Raw genomic sequence first — 18,072 nt, 5'->3', positions numbered from 1 at the left:
TCAGTGTTGAGTTTTGGTATTTTTTTCTTATTCTTTATGCAATAGGTCCAGTATATTTTACATAAAATAAACATAGAAGATACATGAATATATACATGAAGTACCTGATCAAATGACATATATATATATATGAATTATAATTAATAAATTTACAATAAGCAAGATTGAATTTGCAGCAGTCCAAGTTTACGAGCTTATTCCATCTACGCCAGTGACTTACAACCTTACGACTTTTCACAGCGCGCCAGAGGGTTGCATCCTGTTCTGCAAATTTTATTTTGCTTGCATAACGATTTTTTACCCAAATGATTAAAAAGATGGATTTTTTTTTTTCATATCAAATTGAACTTTTAAAAAATATATGCCATTTGAAGAGATAAAATTTATTGCTTTAAAATATTAATATGTATATATATATACATTTACATGTATATATGAACAGTCAAATAGGATAACAATAACTCCATGTAATAGCAGTATACAAAAAAAAACAGATCACAAACTTCATATAAATATATATATACATTCATGACATCACAGTTCAAAAAATCTTCCACTTAATTAACTGTTTACTAGGAATATTAAATATAAATATTAAATTACACTTGACAACAGAAACAAAGTGTTTTAAATTTGAGGGTGTGTATTTTCTCTGCTATAAAATTAAACAGACACTACAAATAGCCAGCTATCATTTAACAAATATGGAGAACATACATGTATATAACATACAACTCACTGCTGGAAGACATTGTTCAACCAAAGGATTACATTTTCATGAATAATAACTTTTTTAAACATAAAAGGGATGATACATTTTCATCTGTTCATAACTAATTGCATAAACATAAAAATAAGACCATGTAACTATTCATGAATTGAAAACATACATGTATACATTGTTTCCAATAAAATCACAGACAATTAAGTTACTGATGAAGACAACAGTCAAGATAGATGAATTGTTGGGGACCTCGCACAAATATGAAGTATATTTATATATACATTTACATCTATCGTAAATGTAAATGCTGCAGGTTTTCTGGTACAGGCGGTAATCCAACATCCAAACGAAACAGTCTCTGTCTTATGCTTGGCTTATTACGTGCAGGAAGAAAGCTTCTGCCTGCAGTGAATATATTGCTGTCCTCTCTCTGGTTATGGCGAACAACATGAAGTCGTTTATCTTGACCATTGTCTTTATCAAACGATGCATGTTCTAATTTGAACCTTTCATTTTGAGTCCAGTAATAAAAAGGAATGTTAGGATCAAGGCGCTTGCAAAATTCACGAACAATTTTCCGCCATCCGGATTTAAACTCTTTTAAGGTGAATGTGTCTCCTAACTGCCTGCGTGTCATGCTGAAAAAACATTCAACATCATCTGTGGTGGATGCCCTCGGGTGTTCGGGATAATTCATTAAGTTATTTTGTCTACGGCGATGTTCTTGACTTTCGATATTGGCTGTTATATCAATGAATGTTTCACGTGTGAATCCTCTAAGGTTTTCCATTGGTCTGGAAAAAAATGAAAATTAATACTACTTTTCCTTTAAAAAAAATTTGAACAATAAATTTTCAGTAAAACATGTGTAGATGTATATTTTTTTATGTAAAATTTATCTAAAAAATATCTATTAACATTTATGAAATTATTACATTTTCTGATATTTAATGTATATGATTGCTGTTTTCAGTATTCATTTTTAAAAACAAGTTGGGCTATTTATAATATGACCCAGATAGCAAGTCATATAGACCCATCTAACATGTTTAACCCCGCCACATTATTTATGTATGTGCCTGTCCCAAGTCAGGAGCCTGTAATTCATTGGTTGTCGTTTGTTTATGTGTTACATATTTGTTTTCGTTCATTTTTTTATATAAATAAGGCCGTTAGTTTTCTCGTTTGAATTGTTTACATTGTCTTATCGGGGCCTGTTATAACTGACTATGCGGTATGGGCTTTGCTCATTGTTGAAGGCCCATAGTTGTTAATGTCTGTGTATTTTGGTCAGTTGTCTCATTGGCAATAATACCACATCTTCTTTTTTATACCAACAATTATTTTTTTTTCACTCATATTAATAAGTTGCTGCTTTCTTCAACACAATATGCATTATTAATTTTAGATAGTCAAGTACCTGTTGATATCTATATATAAGAAATTATATATCTCTCTGTGCCATGGCATGAAGTCATCTAAGATGTAGTTTAACATCTGGTAATTAAACTTGGATCTCTGTAACTGAGTTAATCCACGTCCATCTGATGACTCATGCCATCCAGCGATAGTTCTAACATATTCTGCTTCTGATTCAAAGTTATTTTGTTCCATGCTAAGGGCAACCTGATATGACAACAGTTTTTCTGCATCCTCAACAGACTGTGGTCTTTGACCAGTAAGGGCTGCATGAGTGAGCCCCGTGTTATTGTCCATCATCGCCTTGTCAAAGGCTTCAGGGTCCAGTGACACATTTTTACATTCTCTAGTTGAGGTTGCCATTCTCTTCAGAATATGGTTATGGTCACCTCTTTCATAATGGATGGTGTTAGTTGCTGGATCGACTTCTGGAACATACAAATAACATGTGAAGTCTCTGCCCTCTTGTTTCAATTTTAGAACGATGTCTCTGTATATATATGTGGCAACAACAGTACGAAGCATGTCCAGATACGACTCTGGTGTATCTTTTCGGAATGGATATGGTTCATAACCATCTGGAATAAGTCTTCTCCTAAAATTGACAATGCTGTCTTGAAAAGACAATCCTTCATCCTGCAATTCTTTTATGTCAACAATTACATCTCCGGGTATAGCATCATTAGATCTCTGCGCAAATGGATTACCATTTTCATCTTCTGTAGAAAAAAATAAAACAGAATTATTTCAAAACTTTAAAATACTGGTATTATATAATTTAAGGGACATAAGGACATAATTTGAAACCATTGTAAACTGTTTATCAGTCAGATTTTTTTGTTTACATTTTCTATTGGTAGTCTCACCCTAAAATATTGCTGATATTTTTTTTTGAGTCAGTTTATAACATGTACAATGTACTTCAGACTTTGCTGTTGCTTCATGTCTTGAGTATTTATTTTACTTAAGGCTTCATTATAAATTTCTCAACTGAATCATTTTATATTTCAAGTCTGCGTTTTCTCATTGTTGAAGGCTGAACAGTGGCCTAAATAATAATTGCTTACTTCCTCTTCATTTTACATTGGGAAAAAATTGTCTCATTGGCAAAATCATACCATATGTCCTTATTTCTAGGTGTCATTTAACATACCTCCAACATAGGTAAGCATGGAAATCAATGTTAACTTTGACATCTTCCTCACTGCCTCTCTGGAATCATGGATAAGTTGCCATATATGAAGGGGTCCAGTGTCTCCCTGTGACCTTAGTGAGTTGAATTCACCATCTGTTACTGTACCTGAATAAGTAATAAATAATTATCATTCCAGTAAAAAACATTTATTATAAGAGTTATATCCCCTTAACGGTTTAAATTGAAAAAATAATTCTTAAAAAAAAAAGAATTTGGTTTTGTTTAAACATTATAATAGGATTATGCAGTAAATCACTTAATTATTGTACCTTAATTTCTGTAATATATATGTAGGAGTCATGAGTTAACACATACATTGGTTTCATAATTACAAAAACATCAAAAAGTTCAATAACTTACCAACTACTTTCAATCCAGCTTCTGTCATCGCTTTCTTTATAGGAGTTGTTAAATCCCTGACTTGCTGATCTCTTAGTGACTTGTAAGGGATATATTGAATAGGAAGTGTGTATGGCTTTTTACTTCTTCTTTCATCTGAAATTGCAATTACTAATACATGACTTGCTGCTGTTCTCTTCTTTTTGAACAAGTTTTTCAAGTAGGTAAGGAAGTCATTCTTCATGGATTTCAGGAGATCTATGTACATTGAACAATTCTGTAGTTTCCTTTGGTATTCAGTGCAATCTTGTAAAAGTTGATTAAACTCCACAACCTCCCAATTCAAACTTTTAAGAGTTTCTGCATTTGTTGTTTTCACCTTCACTTTTGTTTGAAGAGTATTACAAGCTGATTGGAAACCTTTTTCTAAAAATTGGCAATCATATTCTAATTCAATTTTCAGCTGTTGAACACCAGTTTCTAAATTAGCATTATTCAAAGTGTGTATTGAATTCATCCAATTAAGTCTGCTTTCATACTGTTCTCGTAAAGTATCAAGTTTACCATCATTCAAATTGACATCACCATTCCAAACATCTTTCACAGAGTGTTGAAGTGAGTCTTTCAGATCAGTTCCGTCCAGTTTTAACCAGTACTGCCCTTCTGGATTTACCTCTGTCAACAGTTTAATGGCTGGGATCTGAAATAATAAAGCAAAAAAGTTGATAATTTCATATAAAAAAGAAGCTGTGGTGTAATTGTGAATGAGACCACTAAATCTCAAAAGACCACATGACACATAAATAAACAAATATAGTTCACTGTATAACCTCCAACAATGAGCAAAACACATACCACAGTTATAAAAAACCCAGAAATACCAATGTCAAGCAATTCAAACAAGAAAACTTAAACCGGCGTAATTTCAAACTTTCTAAAAATTGATAATTGATATCACTAGATATTTTTATTTACAATTTATGCATTAATTGATGCAAATGTTATACTTTTTGTTAGGTTTCAGAGATACCACCAGTATAATATAACAAAAACAACATTTTACACCTATGATCTATTTTTAACAATGTTTGCCTGGGTCATTGGACACATCTTTTAAAATAAATTTCATAATAATTATTGTGACTAAGTTTGTTTAAATTTGGTCCTGTAGGAGAAAAGCTCACTTGGTTCTGTGGGTCAGGTGAGCTAAAAAGGAGAATTTGTTGGAAACCTCACTTATATTATATTAGGATTTGTTGCACATCTAATCAATGCATCCAAATAGGTTTGGTGTAGTCCACAAAAATATTTTCTATAATAACGTTACAATTTTAAAATGTACCTGAATAGCTGGAGAGTCTGTAAAAGCAGAAGCTGATGTTCTTCTGTGAAGTGTGGACCTGCTGACAGCTGCTAAGTTCACTCTAGCCTGAAAATAATAACAAAATTAACATGAAATACAAAAAAAAAAGATATATCAATATGTCAATGTCATAAAGGTTTATTTAATTTTTGCATGTAATAAGTATCTAATAAAGTATATATGTTGTACTTTTTGAATTAACTGAACTTTGTGATCATGCTCACTTACCCCTACCCTGCTGATGATACCAACACATGTAAATGGGCAAACAATTTAATATCACTAGATTCTATTTTCGAAGTTTTATAACTCCAACATGTCCTACAGAATTCATTTTTTTCTTATATATGCACATCTACATTACTTCTTATTATGTACAAAGTTTCCTGTAAATTTTTGTGTAGTTTCAGGGGAATTATTTTACATGTAGCTACCTCTAAAGGTTTTCCAATACAGTTGGCAGGTTGACCACTCCACATTGGACCTCGCAAAATTCTTCCTAGTTTGTCTTCAAATTCTGCATCTAAGGTTTCCAACCACTGAAAATAATCATCTGGTATGGAAATCTGCAATAAACAATTTATTTAAAGATAATGTGCATTATTTAATAGTCATGGAAGTCTCATGAGTTTATATACAATTGTATATATGCATGTCCACTAGTGTTTTATTAAATTGATTGAAAATATTGTCAGGATTTTTTTTAATTGTATATATGTATATATATGTAATATTGAAGAGGTGTTAATTTTACATTAATTACTAAACATATGGTTTTTACATAGTTTTATATATATTAACACATTTGCATAGTATTTAATATTTTTTAATATATGTACTATATGTACATTCCAATATAAATTGGTGATGTAACGTCTTACAAAGTATATTACTATATACAAATAAATAGTGCTACAGGGTACATTTCAGTTTAAAATTACAGTTCATTTTACAGCAATAAAAGTTCCTTTGCCTTTGGTGTGGGTTTTTTTCTATGCATTTATGGATAAGTCATTTTATTGGTTTTTTTTAATTATGTGTATCCGAATTCCAAAAATGGCAAGCTTAACATGTTAATTTTTAATAATGAAGTGACAAAAGGAGTTGACACCTACATGACATTGATGTAAATGTTTTTGCAGACTTGCCTCCATGTTTAATGACACAGGTAAAATTAAAATATAAATTACCTGTCTAATATCACTAGCACAGAAGAACTGAATCTGGTGCTGAATTAAACCAAAAGGCATCCGTGTTACCGGCATCAGTGGTTCCTGTGAATTTGGTCTTTTTGTTCCAAGGCATTTCACAAAATCTTTTACTACATTGGGTTTACTATTTTCTTTCAGGGTTTTCATTGCTCTAAGAGACAGACTGGTGAAATTGGCTGTTCCAATTTTCAACCCCTCTTCCTCTGCAACACTTTGAAACATTTGGTCAAGAAATTGTTTTTTAGTTTCAGTTGAGAGTCTTTTAAAATTTGCCTTTACTGACTGCTCTGCAAAGTCAATTGATGAAGTACTAATGAGTTTTAACAACTGATCCTCATTTAGTATGGAATTTAAAGATAGAATTAGCTGGCTATCTGTAATTTGTTTGCCCAGTTTCTGCCATATTGATACAACCTGGTCTGGATTAAATTTAGATGTATAATAAATGAGATAATCATCACTGGTTGATGTTGCAGGTGTAGTTGGTGTCTTTGGTGTCTGTATGAAGCCAGAATCATCAAATGTGGATGAGGATTCTTCGTAATTAATCAAAAATTCTTCTTCTGCTTCATCAATGGTTGAGTAGGTAATTCGAAAATGGTTGACAATTTTTGCTCTACATGAAATAGCTGAAAAAAGAAATTATACGTTATATTTGGATACAAGGATCTTTTTTTTTCATAATATAAAAAAAGATGTGACGGTGGTACATTGTAATGTGATTAGTATAGAGTCATAATTTTAGATTTATGTTGCAAAGAATTTTTACTAAGCAGAAATGATGTGGGTAAATAAAGTCTTATATTGTATATTTCAACTTACATGTACATGTAAAAGTTATCTGTAAAAACCCATACAATTTCAAAATTCCAAGTCTTTCCAAGCAGTATACATGTGCCTGTCCCAAGTCAGGAGCCTGTAATTCAGTGGTTGTCGTTTGTTTATGTGTTACATATTTGTTTTTCGTTAATTTTTTTACATAAAATAGGCCGTTAGTTTTCTCGATTGAATTGTTTTACATTGTCTTATCTGGGCCGATTATAGCTGACTATGCTGTATGGGCTTTGCTCATTGTTGAAGGCCGTACGGTGGCCTATAGTTGTTAATGTCTGTGTCATTTTGGTCTTTTGTGGATAGTTGTCTCATTGGCAATCATACATGTACCACATCTTCACATTATTTTATGTTTGAGATACATGTATGTGTTCCTCTGTGTTCATTATTGTTCCTGTATATAACATATTTAATAAAGAAAGAAATCTTTGTCTCATATAGTTACAGATTTGAAGAGTAACAAAATTTCAAAGGGCCAAACACAATAACAATATGCATTATTCAATTATAATATAAGTGCTGCACTTACTGCTTCTAACAGAGCCACAGGTCTGTTTGATAAAATCACTGGCTTTCGTCCAATATATATTATCTGCATTCATAGCAGGCCACTCATTATCAGAAGACTGTAAATCTTTGTGTAAGGCCACAAACTCTACTAGGGAACACAATTCTTTCTGGGTCCATACTGGTTGCCTACGTTTCTTTTTAGGTGGGCTCTTATAATTAGTACCCTTCAATGGTGAAAATACTACTCGCCTATTTCTCTTCTGAGACAAAATGTGAGATGTTCCCTATAATTGTAAAAAATTATAAATTAAAAAAATATCATACCGGTATATAATATAACACTATTATAAAGTTTATATCCAAAAATATGGCTTGTTTGTCCTCACCATGTATATTTACCAATAACATGAATAAAAAGGCCATATTAAAAAAAATGTATTCTTGCTTCTAAACAAAAAAATATTTCCATGATTCTGCATCATACTCCATATAATATCCATGTTAACATTACATTTTGGTGACTTCCATTACTGACTATGCAGTATGCCAGGGTATGAAATTAGCAGGGACCCACAGACCAATGGTCACTGAAATTTGGTGTGGGCTAATGAAATTTCTGCTTTTCTTGTATATAACTTTATATATGTACTACAATATTTAATCTGTTGGCTACCAAAGTCTTAAGTTCTATGCCTGGTATGCACTTTGCTAGTTGTTGAAGGCAGTATGTAACAAAGATCTATATTTGTTAATAATATTTCTTTGTTATTTGGTATCTTGTAAAAAAATGTCCTTATACATGTATCCCATAAAATCATCTGAAATCAGTGGTAATGATTAGGAAGTTTTCAGAGATTTCCTATATGAATGTGATAATTTTTGTGACTTGAAAATAGAAGTTTTGAATAAGTTCCTACCAATGGAGTAACAAATCCAGGTAATTCTTTTCTTGTTGTGGTGTCTGTTGGACTTTGGAAAAGACATTTTCTGCTATCTCTTGGCTGCACAGATGTAGGAGTAAGTACTGGTGATGTGGTTGTCATTGGAAATAAATCTTGCCTCTGGAAAAAAAAATTTCACACATATATACAAACATAAACATTGAAATTTATATAAAAAAAGCAATATTCTACTTCAGTCACACTCTTTATGTGCATGAATACATATATCTTTATTTCAATAGTTGAAGATTATTATATGAATTGCATGTAAAATACTGTATGTTGTATCAATTATATATGTCACATGTGTATGTGTATATGCCCCACTGGAGACCTAATTTGGAAAATAAAACTTTTAATCTTATCTTATCTTATATGTATCAGAGCAATTCTTTTTACTAAATATTCAAAAATGTTAATGCATGTTATGACTAGAATCTATATAATTAATGGTAATGATATTAACTTTTGAAGTGTTCATGATAGGCTTAATATATATACTTTTAGAACTTTATCAGTGTTCCTATAGAAAAAGTTAAATGCAATTAGCCATTATTTTGATATGCACTTTTGTAATAATACAGTCATAAATAGTGTTATAAAAGTCATCGTGTCTATACGAGTCATAAATAGTGTTATAAAAGTCATCGTGTCTATACGAATAATCTTAAAAGGATCCACCTGGGTGTCCTGTTTGCATCTGTCACTGTAGAAATTGTAAATGTGGCACATTGACTAAAATTAGGACATTAATTTGACACTAATTTAAACAAATCATAAACCAGCTATTCCAACACTGAATACTGATGATATCATATCACAGTTTATCTATACATGTACATGTAGGGTGTGTAGGGTAACCGTCAGTCTGTGAAAAATACTGTTTTAGGGTTTGTCTGACTGAAAAAGAAATATACATTTATGTCTATCCGAATGAATTTTTGTCTCAGACAGATTTTGGGATACACTGAACCATTTAGAAGTAACATACATGTACCACTTAGACTACTTTTTTTATGTACATGTATCAATGTATTAGTATCAGTGTCACTAATGGGTTAGGGTAAGGTTTGGGGTTAAGAATAGTTTAGTATGGCTCTTTATGGGTTGGGACCCCTAAAATAAAAGAAGGCCATGCAGTATCTTGATTGTCAGGATTATAATTATCTTCGTTTTTATATTTGTTGAGTTGTTAATCGTGTTTATAATTAGTTCAAGTAACTTTTATAATGTTACAGCCCATCAGGTTAAGAAACAATCGATTTTTTTACTCATGACATGGCCGTTTAATGTTTATACTTGACGGTTTTCAGAAAGGCAAAATCTAAAAGGGGGTGAAATTTAGACTTTTTCATTGAAATATTTTGGAAAATTTAGAGACGACTTAAGACGACTTTTTATAATTTTAGATTTCTTGTTTACCATAGAAAGGCATGTTAAAATTTCGCATGAAAGTCGCTTCTTGTTTACGTGTATTATTCAGGAAAGTAAGTGCATTTTTTTCAAAAAATGTCGGAACAATCGACGCCATAAATTCACTCTTTTTCTTGTATTCTGTATAACCATTTCCCTCAGTTTTAATGCTCTTCAATCAATGTAAACACGAGTTGTTGATCTATGTGTTTATGTTTACAGAAAAATCACTCACCTGTTACAAGTTGTAGCGTTGTCATTGGCTTATCAAAATATCGATTTTCTGTCTATTCTGATTCGTTCAATGGCGGACGTAGGCGGTTATTATTATCACGTGACTTGTTGTTTTTTTGCACACGGCACCATCATGAAACACCTCCTCTGATACTGAATTATAGTCTGTGTACTTTTGAAAATCAAACATAAACATCATTTTAGGTATTTCATTAAAACATTAGAATAAATCGTATTTTTTTCGGCAACATGAAGTTTAGCACCATGGTGTATATTAAAAGTGAAATTTTATCAAAATATTTATTTCTCAGTCCGTATTGTTAACATAAGTACATTATACATGCATGTAAACTTTTCTTCGTACCATTTATGTCGGTACAACCAACAATAACATATTATTGTATTATTGGAAAATATCTGTCTACTGATTTTGAATTATTTCGATTATGTTCAACGATTTAATAGTACACCATTCATGTGCTATAAGTCGCAGGGCAGATAATCATTAAATTATGTCAATCAAATCAATTACATGTACAGATATTTAATATTATAAGAGATTAATTTGGTATGGTTTGGTAATATTTCTGAATTGTAAACTATACATTTGGAAAATTTTATTAAGATTTTCTTATCCCAGGCATAAATTACCTTAGCCGTGTTTGGCACAACTTTTTGGAATTTTGAGTCCTCAATGCTCTTCAACTTTATACATGTTTGGCTTTCTAACTATTTTGACCTGAGCGTCACTGATGAGTTTTATGTAGACGGAAAGCTAGTCTGGCGTATCAAATTATAAGCCTGGTACTTGTAAACACTATTAGTATATGTTTTCTTAGATTGTGTTATACAACTAATAACAAAACATGTCCTAGGTCAGGAATCTGATGTTCAGTAGTAGTGTTTCTCGTTTCTAGTTTTTTTATATAAATTAGCTTTCTCGTTTGAAAGGTTTTACACTAGTCATTTTCGGTGTCATTTATAGCTTGATGTTCGGTGTGAGCCAATGCTCCGTGTTGAAGAACGTACGTTGACCTATAATCAATGATAATGGTTGACTTTTACAAATTGTGACTTGGATGGAGAGTTGTTGCATTGGCACGTATACCACATCTTCTTATATCTACTCAAGTGAAAAAAAAATGACAGCTATTCTGGTGAATTGAGATGTATAAATATATTATATACTTCTAAAATAGCTTTTTCTAATGGAACGACCGTTTAGAAACCTTTGAATCATACAAAACTGGCAGAGATTGAAACGTTTTTTAGCAATCACTCTTATCCCAACGTATCTAAAGGCATAAGCAACCTGACAAGGTGATACAATCTTATATTTTAATTCTATTTCGGTGATGCACATCAAGAACGTCATCATATTGAAAATTGTATGCCGATATCTTATAGAAATTTAAATATATTCTGTGTTGGCCATTCTTCTCTGAAAATGTTATTTAAAAAAAACAGTCAATCGAAGTTTTAAATAGGAAACCTTTTTGAGAGAAACATACATTTATGTGACTATTTTGCATGATAAGCTAATTTAAACACATTTGCCATTTTTGATTGTAATATACTTTTGTGTGAAAAGTTATACAAAATTACAAAACAAAATGTCTTTGAAAGTGGGTCGACGTTTGTTATGCAAAATCAAACTAAGGGTGCACCATCTTGATTTACTAGATTCAAAGGACAACAGAACAGCCACCCGCAGACATGGAATCAGAGATATGCATTAGGGTGACACATTTCTTAATTTGAAATGACATGATTTTAAACGTTCTTTAACAGCAAATTTCAATATAAAATTACTAAAACAATTGTCAATTCCAAACTACTGGCTTCTGAGCTGGTTAAGGCATTGAATTTTCCTCATAAGAACCATTTCACTTTTGTTCAGTATAAAGATGTATGCCAATTATTGCATCAATAATCAAATATGCCTACTGCGTCAAATAACAGGTGCATAATTCTAGCCTTCACTGTTGCGCCATGCATATTGTATCCTATGCTAAACAAAAACAAAAACCATTTCAAATTACGTGATTTCATTGGGTTTTGAAGTTCACTTTAAGTTTTTTACACAATGACAGCATATAATAGATTATTATTTTATTCATCATAATTTTCGTTTAAAAAGTTCTGTTTGAATGAATAGAGTTTCTATGTGAGCTTTGAAAATATATATTTGACAGCGTCATTTTAATGCATTTCGTGTGAGTTTAAAAAATGCATATATCAAATACAACATTAATATTCACATTCAACTGAACACAAGTATGTATTGTTGAAAAGTATGTTAGGGCTAATGATTGACGAAGAACTCACGCAGCAATAATAGATTGCTTCAAAATTTAGGCAATGAGAAAGTTGATAAGTAATGAGATGCCCATTTTCAGTTATATCTGTATGTTTGTGGATGTGCTTGCTTTGATTTTGTTATATTTTTGTAGTTGCACTGTTCATATTTCTTTTTGTATTAAGACAAGTCGTTTTTTTATATTGATTGTTATTGTTGTTCCAAAACATGACGTCAACAATATTTTTTTTTTAGTTTTGCCAGAAGCCATTAATCAATTATCAGAGGAAGATAAAATAAGGTTCAATAAGGTTATGCAAAGTTCACAAACCGAAAACAGGTATTTTGTAAGAATTATGATAGTTGGAAAGGAATCGGTTGGAAAAACATGCCTATTGAGAAGATTATTGAAGGAACCAATATCTGATGTTACTAGTACAGATGGTGTTGATATTGTTGTTCGTAGATGTAAAATAAACATAGAAGATGGAACATGGAAAATCGGGGAAGGTATATAAATACTCCTGACGTGATACATTAAGATGTAGAGTTCAAAAATACCATTGGGTTTGTACCTCAGGATCATGAATTTACAGAAAATTTATTAATTGAATACACTAGATTACTGTAATATCTACATAAGGGATGATCGATAATTTTTAACTGACAAATAAGAACGATCTTGGAAGCATGGATAGCTGACAACGCTTAGTTTTTTAATTCAATTATATTCTGCGCATATTTCATTTTCATTCAGATTTCTTTTTTGTGGAAACTGCGTGTTTACTTAGCCAGAAATGCATCATAGCAACAATAGTTTTGCCTGACTATTATTGTAATAGCTCTTGTTTCGAACATAAGATAAATAAAATGATGAGTAAAATTTAGCAATTATAACATAAAGCAAATAATTATTGAAATATAAAGCACAATTTAAGTGTTGTAGTTTATTCGAAGACATACGAATACCTACAAAATGTTATGTAGTATTAATGTTTTTTTACTTGTCAAATGATGTTGTTCTTTTAGCATGTTAAACCCAACCCAATTCTTTAGGAGCCTATCCAGTTCAGTAGTTGTCGTTGGTTCATTTCTATTACATATTGTTTTACGTAAATTGTTTTCTTATACGTAAGGCCGTTAGTTTTATCAATTGAATTGTTTTTTCTCATCATTTTGGGCCTTTTATAGCCGACAATACGGTCTTTTTTTCTCATGGTTGAAGGAAGTACGGTTGCCATTATTACTTACATCCAGTGAAAATAAACTTTGGTGGATATTTGTCTTATTGGCTATCATATTACATCTCCTTATTTTTATATATATTTTGTTTGGTAATCGCTTAATGAACATACCACACTTTGATTTTGTTTTGTCTTTTAGTTACTGAAGATGATAAGGTGAACCGTATTAAAAGAGCAATTAGTCCAAATGAAAGTGACAAATCTACGACAGGAAATTACAGAGAAATGAATTTACCTAAATTAAGGAACATGCAAATGCAAGATAGAAGTGCAAAAGATGATACGTCAGAAATCGGAAATAATGTTCCATTAATAGAACCGAAACATGATGTGTCTGATGAGAAAATAACCACTGCAGACATGCACGGATGTCCGGCAAAGGAAGGAATCATAACGCGTGATAATGAGTTTACCAAGGAAAATCTCGATGAAAATATAGATAATAATGAGTCGGTATCATTGGTTATGCCTGAGGATTTGGTTTCTCATGTATTTACAAACTCAGTTTTAAATACTCAATCGATCCATACTGCCTTATGTGAATTATGGGATTTTGCAGGACAAAAGGAATTTTATGCCACTCATCAAGCATTTTTGACATGCAACGCAGTATACCTTGTAGTTGCAGATATGAATGAAGATATAAGCAAACAGGGTATCAGTCAGTATTTTGCAGATTTCCAAGATGTTGGAGGTATGCTTAGAAATCATAAAATTAAATGCAAAAGAATAACTATATTTGAAGATTTAAGTTTTATATAAAGTAGTAAGAAAATAAAGTTATACTTATTTAATTAGGTCTTTCCACCTTTCTGTGGAAATACCTATGTCTTTCCACTTTTTGGTGGAAAGACCTATTTTATTTCTTCTGATTTTTTTAGGTCTATTCTTTTTCTGTGGAAATACCTATTGTATTCGTTCTAAATATTTTGTTTCGCCTCCTGACAAACCCGGCTGTTGTTTCGTAGTATATTAAACAGTTATTTCGCTTTTAAAAGTCATCTTGATAAGACTTAGACTTTTTATTGTAAGAGTTATCTCCCCAAACACTGTTTAATTGTAAGTGTATCTCCTCTCTAACAAAAAAAGATAACGACAAAATTCTTTTTCATATTTGTTCGTTACATCCTCAGAATTTTTGGATGGTTTGGATCGAAGCGATCCGGTGAACTTTTATAGGAGTCATCTATCTTTATCAAAGACATTTGTTGTTAAGTTTTTGTAACTCATAAATCGGAAGCCGTATAAACTTGTCTTTTTATTTGAGGTCATTTGGTCCTAATTTGAAAATGATGTTAAGGTCAAAGGTCAAGGTCATGTTCTGAATTGTGTCTCTTTCTTGTTTTTGCATTTTCTTTAAGGTTATATATAAATGAACCAATGCAAAATGTGTGTTATATTGTGATGAAGATATGATACATTTGGTCTGAAAAATTCCAGTGACATCTTATAGGAATGTTTTCCCCATAAATGTTTTATTTAAAGGTAAATTGATTATTTCTTCAGATTGGAACATGATGAAGCCACAAGGTCTTTGAAAAAATGTAAAATGACATATGACTTTGAAAAATATTAACCGGAAGTGACCTTGAATTAACCGGAAGTAGTCTAGTTTGCACTTATATAGAAAAACAGCTTTAAACCATAATTTGTTTACTGGGCATACATTAACCATCAATCATTTGAGACGGAAAGTCACATTCTAAGAACCGGAAGTAACAGTTATCCTCTTATTACAGGCATAAGTATCAGTGTGAATCATTTGAGGCCAGAAGTGACATTTCTCAAACCTGAAGTAGCCAATTATCTCCCTATTTAGAGGCAAAGTATATACAAACAAAATATTTGTGGAATCATTGTAAAGACAGCTATCATTTGAGACCAGAAGTGGTATTTTCTTAACCGGAAGTCAGCAATTATCTCCCTTATTTCAGTCAAAAGTATATAAGTTTATAGAAACTATATATTTATTGAATCATTATAAATAACTCTATGATTTAACGCTTAAAGTATCATTCTGTAAACCAGAGGAAGCTTCTTATCAATTATTTAGAAGATTGAAGAGGAAAGACTATCATTTGTTCTCTGAACAATTGGTTTCAATTATATTTTATTTCTTCTTCCACCATTAAAACTCATCTCGTTAAGCCGTATACTTTTCAACTGCATCACTGTTTTTCTTGTGAGTGTATCTCCTCAGTAACAAAAAAAGGTAGAGACAAAATTCTTTTTCATTGTTCGTTTAATCCTGAAGAATGTTTGGCTGATTCGGATCGAAGCAATTCGGTGAAATCTTATAAGAGTTATTTACATTTACCAAAATAAATTTGTCGCTATGATTATGTAATTCATAAACCGTAAGCCGTATAAACCTACTCTTTTTATGTGAGGTCCTTGGGTCTTAACTTAGAAAATGAGGCATGGTTAAAGGTCAAGGTCATGTTTTCAATTTTGAATTCAAACGATTTTGCATATTCTCTGACATTTTGAAGATATATATATATATAAAAGAAGTAGTGCAGTGCAAAATATTTGCTTTAATGTTAGCAAGATATGATATATCTGGTCTGATACAATCCAATGACATCTTATAGGAGTTATTTCCTAATTGATTATTACATCATATTGGACCATGATAAAGCCATAAGGTCTTTTGCAAACTTTTGGGTGACATATGACCTTCAAAAAATTCAATCGGACGTGACCTTCTATGAACCTGAAGTAGCAATGTTTGCAATTATTTGAAGGAAAAGTACCACAGATTTTTTTAATGGGCATACATTAAACTATTATTTCAGAGCGGACGTGACATTCTATGAACGGAAGTAGCAAATTATCTTCCTTATCACTGACATAAGTTTAAACAAACTATATATGTTTGGATTCAGTGTAAATACAGCTATCATATGAGACTGATAGTGATATTTTCTTAACCGGAAGTTGGCAATTATCTCCCTTGTTTCAGGCGACAATATATATGTATATATATATATATATATCATTCATTTATTGAAAAAGTATGAAGAAACCTATGAATGGAGACCAAAAGTAACTTTGAGTAAACCGAAAGTAGCTTCTTATTAACATTTTAGGAAATTGATGTGGAAAGACTTTCAATTGTTCTCTGAACCATTGGTTTTTATTTTTTTTTATGTTTTAGTTGCTCATTATAAGTATCTTTAAAAAGTAACACAATGAAAAATCACAGTTTCTGTAAATGATTGGTTGATTAACTTCCAGTTTCAAATATTGCATGCATGTTCAGCACAAGGAGGACAAATTAAAAATTAATGAAATAGGAAGGTCCTGTAACAGAGGGCGTTCGTGATGAAGGCCGGGAAATTTTGAATGCCACTAATAAACGAGGATTCATTGGGAAAGGGACATATATTTTGCATTGCAACAGGCCACATAAAAGAGAGAAACTTATGTTTGACAAAATAAAATATTTCTTTAATATGTCTATACGTACAATTCAATTTCTCTTTACTTTTTAAATTGTCAAGCAAATCTAACGTGAACTGTTTAATATCAAGGAAAAAAAAGGTCTGGAAGGCTGAATTGTGTAGACTATACCATGTATACATTTATTCAAATTAATTTGGTCCATTCATCTTTGTACTTAGTCATTGTACTTGTTATATCATTCCAGAATGTTCAACTGTACTTATGTTTCTATCACTTCCTATTTAACAATTTTGATATGTTTCAGAGTATGTTGATTTTTGGTTTGAATCTATCCATTGTCATCGAACGGTCGACGATCCAGAGAGCGAGCACTTCGATCCACCTATTATATTAGTTTTCACTGGGAAAGATAAATTTGACGAGGTAAAAACGTTGTTGAAATTGTTTTCTTAGTTTAAACTGATATGGAAAAATATGTCAAATATCATATTTATTATGATCTGATCTTGATGGGGATGCTATTCTAAACAAAGGAGATATGGTATGTCAGTTGTTTTCCCTTAAAAAACTAATAATTCAATTCAGAAACCAAAGCCCAGGTTTATACCAGAACAATGACGGAAAACAGTTTTGATATGTAAATATAAGATTACAGAATTCTGACTATCGAAAGACGCCTACAGATGTGACTGTATTAACATGTTTTCAATGGTTATTACCGTATACCCCTCCAAAGATCGAAACAGCTGTGAAACAATTCAACATCACAATAAGTTAGTAAAGGCTGGACTGATACTTCGCACGAAAATAAATAAAAGGACAACACAGAAAGTAATTGTCTACGGGAAATCGAAGTTATTTGCAATGTTCATGTTTCTAAGTCTTTTGTTTTTGAGTAGTGTTTATAGACCTGGTATTTTTTTTATAAATTTTCTATT

At 31.4% G+C, this 18,072-nt stretch overlaps 2 protein-coding genes across 4 annotated transcripts in view; one reads left to right on the top strand and one right to left on the bottom strand.

Annotated features, from left to right (window-relative positions):
* The window catches only part of LOC139497771 (uncharacterized), a 293,518-nt gene that overhangs the window by 191,058 nt on the left and 84,388 nt on the right, over nucleotides 1–18,072 (top strand). The window contains exons 10-12 of the mRNA XM_071286006.1: nucleotides 12,738–12,992; nucleotides 13,866–14,420; nucleotides 17,439–17,557. Of these exons, the coding sequence (XP_071142107.1) occupies nucleotides 12,738–12,992; nucleotides 13,866–14,420; nucleotides 17,439–17,557 (929 nt within the window). The remainder of the gene's footprint in view (nucleotides 1–12,737; nucleotides 12,993–13,865; nucleotides 14,421–17,438; nucleotides 17,558–18,072) is intronic.
* Nucleotides 89–10,291, bottom strand: LOC139498931 (uncharacterized). 3 transcript variants are annotated; one of them, XM_071287524.1, is made up of 10 exons: nucleotides 10,185–10,291; nucleotides 8,513–8,656; nucleotides 7,615–7,879; nucleotides 6,231–6,880; nucleotides 5,475–5,606; nucleotides 5,020–5,106; nucleotides 3,699–4,377; nucleotides 3,297–3,443; nucleotides 2,145–2,862; nucleotides 89–1,518 (listed from the first exon to the last, which is right to left on the bottom strand). In XM_071287524.1, exons 2-10 carry the CDS (start codon nucleotides 8,636–8,638, stop codon nucleotides 1,014–1,016), a joined length of 3,309 nt encoding a protein of 1,102 aa, XP_071143625.1. In that variant the 5' UTR covers nucleotides 8,639–8,656; nucleotides 10,185–10,291; the 3' UTR covers nucleotides 89–1,013. The 3 variants fall into 3 exon arrangements, with proteins under 3 accessions (XP_071143625.1, XP_071143623.1, XP_071143626.1); XM_071287522.1 differs by lacking the exon at nucleotides 10,185–10,291 and adding an exon at nucleotides 9,959–10,182; XM_071287525.1 differs by lacking the exon at nucleotides 10,185–10,291 and adding an exon at nucleotides 10,007–10,146.

This window comes from Mytilus edulis, chromosome 12 (assembly GCF_963676685.1).
Source record: "Mytilus edulis chromosome 12, xbMytEdul2.2, whole genome shotgun sequence".
Taxonomy (NCBI): domain Eukaryota; kingdom Metazoa; phylum Mollusca; class Bivalvia; order Mytilida; family Mytilidae; genus Mytilus; species Mytilus edulis.
This window is presented reverse-complemented; position numbering and strand designations above follow the sequence as displayed.

Excerpts from the sequence above, each read along its gene's own strand:
- LOC139498931 (XM_071287522.1), bottom strand. Across the intron at positions 6,881-7,614 it reads CTGTGGCTCTGTTAGAAGCA|CTATTTCATGTAGAGCAAAA; the intron begins GTAAGTGCAGCA and ends TTCTTTTTTCAG. Across the intron at positions 5,107-5,474 it reads GTATTGGAAAACCTTTAGAG|GCTAGAGTGAACTTAGCAGC; the intron begins GTAGCTACATGT and ends TATTATTTTCAG.